General features: G+C 55.3%; 1 protein-coding gene across 2 annotated transcripts; it reads left to right on the top strand.

Annotated features, from left to right (window-relative positions):
• Nucleotides 1–259: 259 nt before the first annotated feature.
• BATF2 (basic leucine zipper ATF-like transcription factor 2) lies at nucleotides 260–7,371 on the top strand. Of its 2 annotated transcripts, none has more exons than XM_006056512.4 (3): nucleotides 260–491; nucleotides 2,061–2,165; nucleotides 5,356–7,371. In XM_006056512.4, the coding sequence occupies exons 1-3, from the start codon at nucleotides 453–455 to the stop codon at nucleotides 6,034–6,036; spliced, it is 825 nt and encodes a 274-aa protein (XP_006056574.1). In that variant the 5' UTR covers nucleotides 260–452; the 3' UTR covers nucleotides 6,037–7,371. The 2 variants fall into 2 exon arrangements, with proteins under 2 accessions (XP_006056574.1, XP_006056573.1); XM_006056511.4 differs by having other exon boundaries at nucleotides 261–491; nucleotides 5,353–7,371.
• The last annotated feature ends 689 nt before the right edge of the window (nucleotides 7,372–8,060 follow it).

Below are 8,060 nucleotides of genomic sequence, written 5' to 3'. Positions count from 1 at the left end.
AGCTCCAACGAGCCAAAAGTGAGCTGTGAACCTGGCTCCTGCAATTGTGGAGCCCAGGGGTCCCCCCACATCCCTGGTGAGCCCTCGGTGGCCCACTGGCTTCTTCTCTTGGCTCTGTCGTTGGCAGCCTGCCTGCCCTCTCCTACAACAGCCTCCCCACACCTGGCCTTCAGCCCCCCTCCTCTGGCCACCCTCCACCGTCCTCATCCCAGAGAAGGGGCCCAACCGGAAGGCCCGTTCGTGTGAGGAAATTCCAGCCACGTGAGCCAAGCCGAGCCTGGGATTCTGAGCAGCCGGTGGCTTTAGGAGAAACTGAAACTTGGCTTGTTGGGGGCGGAGTGGTCACCGGGGATTTAAAGAGCTGCCACTTCCTTGGGCCCCAAGAGGGCACTGGGAGGTCACAGCAGCTGAGGGACGCCCCGACCAGTGTGAGCCGGGTTCTCCTCCCCACCATGCACCTCTGCGGGGGCGATGGGCCTCTGACCAGGACGGTGAGTGCAGGGGAGCAGGTTCGGGGGCTAAGAAGGGGAACATGCCTCAGGGTGCCGGGGGCCGGCTCTGTTCGCATGGGCTTGGGGGCGGAGGTCTCACACACCCCATCTCTGGGCCTCAGTCTCCTTAGGGGTTTGGCTTGAGGGCTTTCCTGCTTTCACATTGCAGATCCTGGCTTTAGTTTAGAACTTGGCCTCTGATTACAGCTCTCTCCTCACCTACCTGTCCTACGCTGCCATTACAGGAGCCTCCTCTTTCCTCCCCGAGCTCTCTGGCCACGCTTCCCCTGGAGGCCTTGCCTCTAGTCCAGAACCTAAGTACCAGAGGCCCAAGGCCTTCTCTTATGGCGGCTCTTTCCCCTCCAGACTCCAGTCTCTCAGGCCCCAGCACCTGCAAGGGGCCTGCTGTGGCCATGAACCTAGGAGTTGCAGAGTCCTCAGCCAGGGCGGCAGGGTCTTGCCTGAGGTCCCCACACTCAGAACACGCCTCCCAGAGTGACCTGAGGGAGGCGGTTGTGGGGTCTCCGGTGTTCCCTCTTGTCTGATTTTCCGGAGCCCTGGGCATCTGGGTTAACTATTTCATCTAAGCTCATGGACCCAGTGTAGGGAGACGGTCACCGCTGTCACCCTCTGCGTCCGCTCTTCTGTCACAGGGGACTCATTCTCTCGTCCTAGGCTGCTGGCCCACTAGAATGCAAGTAGCTTGAGGGCAGAGAGTACTGCCTCTTACGTTTGCCGCCGTGTCCCCTCAGCTCAGTGTGTGGCACATAGTAGGTGCACAAATGTTTGTGGGGTTAATGAATATCAGCTTTGGGCCTGAGCTGGGCAAGGGAACACAGAGTAGAATCAGAATCACGCCCCGTCTCGTCCTCACAGAAAGAGCTCAGGGCTACAGAAATCAACACCTTAACGGTGGAAACAGTAGTGATTAGAACAACAGCGACTTTTATTAACCCCTGCCAGCTTTCCAGCCGGTGAGGAAGGCACCTGTGCCTCCATTTGGGGCAGATCAGGCAATGAGGCTCAGGGAAGTGAGTGATCTACCCAGAGCAACATGGTGCATAACGAGGCTGTAGGTGTGAAGCGGGTTGTCTGGGGCGTGTGCTGCCCCGTCATGAGCTGTGAGTGGTACGTGTGTGAGGCTGGCATTCCACTGGGCGGTGCTGTGTCTGTGATGGGGTGTGTGGACACCGACGGAGCCAGAGAGGGCTTCTGGGGGAAAGGGGACCCTCGGGGACTTGATTCAAGAAGGATATGGCTGAGACTTCCCTGGTGGTTCAGTGGTTAAGTCTCCAGGCTTCCAATTTAGGGGTCATGGGTTTGAACCCTGGTGGCTCCCCCTGGCTGCTCCCTCTACCTTTAGACAGCAGCCCAGCTAGACCCTCACTCCTTGCTGGCTGTTTGGCTCAATTGTCACCGCCTCAGAAGGAGAAGGTCTTTCTAAACACCTGAGCTAAACTAAGATCCCACAGGCTGCACAGCACTGCCCCTCCCCAAAAGAGAAGGGAATGGCTTTACAGCTAGCCCACCCCTGTCGGGCCCCCTGAGCCCTAGTCTCTCCCCCTACAGGACGCTGAGGAGCATCAGAGGCAGCTGAGGAAGAAACAGAAGAACCGGGCGGCTGCCCAGAGAAGCCGGCAGAAGCACACGAACAAAGCGGATGCCCTGCACCAGGTGGGGGTGCCTCCCTTCCTTTCCCCGACGTCACTCACCTGGCCCGGCCACCTCTTCTGCGTCCCACTAATCAGCAGTTCCCCTGCACTGCTGTAGGTGCCAGGGGCCCTGAACTTGGGGAGAGAGAAGGGCTCTCCTGCTGAGATTCAAAAATTCCTGAGTGTTGAGCGGAAATTGTGTGCCAGATACATGCTGGGCTCCAGGGGCATGACAGTGCATCCTCAGCCCAGGCCTGCCCTCAAGGCACCCCCAGTCTAGAGGGAGGAGACAAGAAGTGGAGGGAAACAGGGAGAACCTGGCCCAGTGACCAGGTGAGGCCTTCATTCAAAGGTAGGTCCCTGAGCCTTGCCCATCCAGAACCTAGCTCAGAGGTGCTGCACTGCGGTGATCACCCTGCCTGTCTGGGTTCTGATGCAAGTGGCCAAGACCGTCCATGAGAAACTGGTTCAGGGTTAAGACAGGCTGGCTTTAGAGTCCCAGCTGCTGCATTCCGTAGCTGCAGGTCATTTCCTTCACTGAGCTTCACTGTCCTCATCCGAAAATCCCTGCCCCCTGGCAGGACCCTTGTGAAGACTAAAGGAGGCCAAGGAGCCTGGTGGGGTGGAGGGTGGGGGGCTCCACTCACACTTGATGGCAACCTGACCTTAGATGGTAACCTGACCTTCTTCCTCTGTGCAGAAAGGACACACCTCGGGGGGCCCGTTAAGAGCTGGGTTCAGGACCTGGCCTTTGGTTGGGCTGCATACACGATAGTCCTTACTGCAATGAGTAAACTTCGGATCCCTCCACACCCAAAGGTCCTACGCTCTCTGCGACCCCACCCGCACTGTCCACCTTCCTCTCCTAACATCCTGCACCTCGTTCTCTCTGTTCCTTCCTTGGTGGAGCATGTCCAGCCTCAGGGGCTCCCCCGGCTGCTCCCTCTGTCTTCAGACAGCAGCCCAGCTAGATCTTCACTCCTTGCTGGGTGTTTGGCTCAAATGTCACCGCCTCAAAAGGAGGAGGTCTTTCTAAACGTCTGAGCTAAAGAGACCTCACCTATTACTCTGCTTTATTTTTCTGGTTAGCACTGACCTTGCATCACAAGTTTAGATGTTGACCATTGCTTGTCCTCATCCCCAGACTGTAAGCACCCTGAAGGCAGGGAGCTCTTCTGCTGCCTACTGTCTCCCCATCACCTGGACCAGTGCCTGGCAGATAGAAGGAACTCAGTATTTCTCCGTGGAGTGAATAATAGAGTCAAAATAAAGTGGGAACTCATAGGAACAACACACAGGTAGTTGGGTTAAGGTGATACAGAGATGAAGTCTGAGCTGGTTTTGAGGGATGAATAGGAGTTTTCCAAATGGATGAAGGTAAGAAAAAGCATTGCAGGCAAATGAAATAGGGCTGGCATGAGCATAAGAGAGTAGCACCCTGTACAATGCATGAGAATGAGGGCTGATACCCAGGATGGCATGCCTGGAAGCAGCTGAGACTTCATGAGCTCATTTATTCCTTCCTTCCAGAAATGCCTACTGAGTATCTCTCGTGCGGCAAGCACAGTTCTAAGCACTGGAGATACAGCTGTGAAGACAGCAGACAAAAGTCCAGTTCACCCTCCTCAGGGCTCGTATTTTCATGGGGGAGCTGGATAGACAAATAAATGACCCATGAGGTATTTGGGATATCAGATAGTGATAAGTGCTCTAGGAAGGATTAAAGCAGGGAAGAGGGAAGGGAGTGAGATATGTGGGGTGATGGAAACCTACCTAGGGAAGCCCTCCCGGAGGAGGTGACAGTTGAGCAACCTGAGGGTGGTAAATGAACGAATAAGTGACCCAGTTTCTGGAGGTGAATTGATGCCTTTGGAGAATTTAGGTAAAGAGTGACCTAATGACATGTTTTTAAAATGTCTTTCCACCTTCCACAGCAGAAACCAGCTTGGGAGTGGTGCTGTGGGTGGCTTTGAGGCCTGTTAGAACTTTGAGTCCATGGCTTAAGCAACATTTTAATATAAAACACCCTTGCAGCTTCTTCTTTTAGAAAGTGTCCATAAGAGGCAGGGCAAGGGGCGCAAAGGAAGTCACTGAGCCAGCTGCTGCTGCTGCTGCTAAGTCGCTTCAGTCGTGTCTGACTCTGTGTGACCCCATAGATGGCAATCCACAAGGCTCCCCCATCCCTGGGATTCTCCAGGCAAGAACACTGGAGTGAGTTGCCATTTCCTTCTCCAATGCATGAAAGTGAAAAGTGAAAGTGAAGTTGCTCAGTCGTGTCTGACTCCTAGCGACCCCATGGACTGCAGCCTACCAGGCTCCTCCGTCCATGGGATTTTCCAGGCAAGAGCACTGGAGTGGGGTGCCATTGCCTTCTCCGAGTCTGATGAGCTGTGGAAATAAAGTTTCTTCTGCATTTTCCACCACTGTTGCCATCATACTAATAAATGATTGTTTAGAACTTCACATTGATTACTGTCCCACCGAGTTCCCACCCATCACTCAGCAGAACAGAACCTAAATGCCGAAAAGAGCACACCTGTGCTGCCAACCTGTAAAGCGTGACCCTGGACTCCGCCCACAGTGCCTCGGTGGGCAAGTGCTGGATGTCGAGGCGGTCTGGGAGTGGCACTGAGCAGCCTAGAAGTGTCCAGGACAGAGGACATCGAAGTTGTCACAAGAAGGCCATGTCAGGATTAGACCGGGGAAGCGGTGCTGGAATTGTCCAGGCAGAGGAGACTGCAAGTGTGACGAGGAAGCAGAGTCCATTTGAGGAACAGGAAGTGGAGGCATCAGGAGCAGTTGGAGAGATAAAACTGGAAGTGTGAGCTGGGGCCCCCACACATGGGGAGTCACGGGAGACTTTAAAGGGCTTTAATGTTCCATTAGCACTGCAGCCGTCGAATGTCTCCTCTGGGCCAAGAGATCAGGTAGTTTGAGAGGCGCACCAGTTAGGAGGCTGGTAGAGCTCCCGGGTGAGCGGAGATCCCAGGCTGGCTGGCTCAGGGACCTGGCACTGGGGAGAGAGAGCAGACAGGTCTGAGCTGGTGGTCATGAATGTCTGGCCAGAGAGCAGCCAAAGGGCATTGAGGTGGCAGGAGTATCTTTCCTCCTGAATTGAGGACCCTGGGGCATTGGGAAATAGGGCTCAAGCTGGGCCTCTGATTCTGGCTGACATAACCCTCCCCACCTATATCTGCTTCTCCCCCCAGCAGCATGAGTCACTGGAGAAGCAGAACCACGCCCTGCGGAAGGAGATCCAGGCCCTTCAGGCCGAGCTGGCCTGCTGGACTCAGGCCCTGCACGTGCATGAGCGCCTGTGCCTGCTGGACTGTGCCTCCTGCTTGGCTCCGGGGGCCGCTGGCTGCTGGGACCAGGCCGAGCAGCCCCCAGGCTCCGTGCCCCATGGACAGCATGGCTGCCAGGAGCAGCTGGGCCTGTTCCGGACCCCAGTCTCTTCTCCCTCAGCTCCGCAACCCTCTCCAGACCCACAGCCTCATGGTTTCCTCGGCCGCCTCCTGTCCCCTCTGCCCTCACTGTCCCTCGGTCCCGCTGCAGTCACTGCATCTCCTGCTCAGCTGTCACCCAGCCCTGCCCAGTCCGCCTCCCCTGCTGGCTCTGGCCTGCTGAGACCTTCCTCTAAGCTCAACACCTTCCTGCCCAGCCCCACAGCCCAACCTGCCCCTCTAGAGTTCCTCAGGCTGGAGCACCCCAACGGGGGGAAGCCAGGGTCCACACCCCACAGCCCCTCAGCTGCTACAGGGCTGGGGTCTCTGCAGGGCAGGGAGCATAAGCCAGCTTCCTCAGCAGCAGATTGGCAAGGGCTGGGCATGGATCCCAGCCCCCACCCCCTCCTGGACTTCCCTCTGCTCTCTTCTGCTCAAGTCCACTTCTAACCTGGCCCCCCGAACTGGGTTAGCCCCTTCCTTGGACCCAGGAAGCAGCCTCAGCACACAGGCATCTCCTCTGTTGCTGCTGGGGGCTGCCTTTCTTGGCTGACCAGCTAACTAGGAGTGGAAAGGACATAGAGGCTCAGAGAAGCCAAGTGACTTGTCCAAGATCACACAGCCTTTCTTGGGACCCAAAACATCACAATCTGCTCCTCCTTCTCCTGGTGGGATCCTGGCCCAGGCACCCTAGGGGCTGGGGTCCTGGAAACCTAGAGCCGGCATGAGAGGTTTAAGTGCTGGGAGTGGGGAGGGACTCTCCCTTTTGCTCTGTAATTCCCAGGGCCACAAAGCCCTGTAATTTCTGAAAGTTTGCCTTTACTGGGGCTGGTCCAGAGCCCAAACCCAGGTGGGGAAGGGCCAAGCAGGAGCCCAGAAGAGAATCCTTTCTGCTCCTAGTAGTTTTTTCAATGCCAAAGAGCTTAACCTGTGGGTTGGAGTTGTGGACAAACCTGGAGCAGTCCCCTCTGGGATTTCTACCCACTGAAGGTCCATAGCCACATGGTGACCTTGGATTCTGAAGGGTCGGCTCACCAAGCTATTCCCGAAAACTCCCTACCTCTCCCTTCCTCCCAGAGCCATGGTGAGTGGACTTCTGAGAGCATTCATGTCCTGCACAAAAGGCAGGTGGAAAGAATGAGGGAAGGACCAGGTGCAAACTTAGGTTTGAGCAAGTGGTGGACTTGAACCTTTTGCTTTGTGATTCCCTGTTTCCCAGGTGGTGATAGTGGTAAAGAACTTGCCTGCCAATGCAGGAGACATAAGAGACGCAGGTTCCATCCCTAGGTTGGGAAGATCCCCTGGAGGAGGGCGTGGCAACCCACTCCAGTATTCTTGCCTGGAGAATCCCCATGGACAGAGGAGCCTGGCGGGCTACAGTCCGTGGAGGCGCAAAGAGTTGGACATGACTGAGCGACTAGCACTTAGCAAGCAGTAGACCTGTGTCTTCTTCAGTGCTGTCCTCATCCCTGTGCAGCCCACAGGCCCCCATTACCCTCCAGCCCCTCTGAGCAATGCCCCTGTTGCTCTTTGGCCTGATGGAGCAGGGGCCTGGGACCAGATAGGAGCGCAGTTGCAGCGCCTGCTTGGGGATGGGGGTGGAAGTGGGGGACGGTTCTCATTCAGACTCAAGACGAACACTGTGAGGGGACAGAGATGAGAAACTCCAGCTCTTCACCCAGATTTACACATGTAAGCAGACACTAGGCTAGTGTTTGACACACTCCAGGAAATGCTGAGCACTTGGTACCTATGTCATGGCAAATAAAGTGTTTTCCAATTCTTTTTGCTTTGGTTAGTTGTTTAAAATTCTGACTGTACTTTGTACTATTGAACCAAAAGACCTTTGAAAGGAAAGCGCATGGTCTAGAATCTTAGGTGGGCAATCCCTCATGGACCTCTTAATCCAACCTCCCTTCCCATTTTGCAGATGAGGAGACTGAGGCCTTAAAATGGGATGGACTTGCTCAGAGTCATGCAGGAAGAGGAGGTGTCATGGCCACAGGACTGTGGATGGCTACAGAGCAGGAGTCACCAGCAGGTTCAGGGAGAACAGACTGGTGGGAGGGAAGCCAAGACATTGTTGGTTGGAGGCTGGCTTGAGTCTGGGACAAGAGTCGATATGACGTATGGTGCTCCAGGACTCATGGGGTGACGAGGACACTGTGGCCTGGCTTGCGTCTGTATAACCTAAAATTTGTCAGGCACTCTCTGTGTAACTTGGGTTAACTCACTGATGCTTCTAGTAACTCTGGAAAGTAGATATAATTATTACCCCATTGTTTGGAAGGGGAAACCAAGGCCCACGGGTGTAAAGGTCACATGGCTAGGAAATGGTATAGGCTTGATGTAACTCAGGAGCACTTAACTACAGGTGATTCTGCCTTCTACCTTCCTGGAACTTTCCCTGTAGGCCCTGAATGGAGGGGCTGAAACATGCCCATAGACATGACCCAAGAAGGTAAAACCCTACC

This window comes from Bubalus bubalis, chromosome 5 (assembly GCF_019923935.1).
Source record: "Bubalus bubalis isolate 160015118507 breed Murrah chromosome 5, NDDB_SH_1, whole genome shotgun sequence".
Lineage (NCBI taxonomy): Eukaryota > Metazoa > Chordata > Mammalia > Artiodactyla > Bovidae > Bubalus > Bubalus bubalis.
This window is presented reverse-complemented; position numbering and strand designations above follow the sequence as displayed.

Excerpts from the sequence above, each read along its gene's own strand:
- BATF2 (XM_006056511.4), top strand. The coding sequence starts at position 453 with ATGCACCTCTGCGGGGGCGATGGGCCTCTGACCAGGACG. Across the intron at positions 492-2,060 it reads ATGGGCCTCTGACCAGGACG|GACGCTGAGGAGCATCAGAG; the intron begins GTGAGTGCAGGG and ends CTCCCCCTACAG. Across the intron at positions 2,166-5,352 it reads AAGCGGATGCCCTGCACCAG|CAGCATGAGTCACTGGAGAA; the intron begins GTGGGGGTGCCT and ends TTCTCCCCCCAG.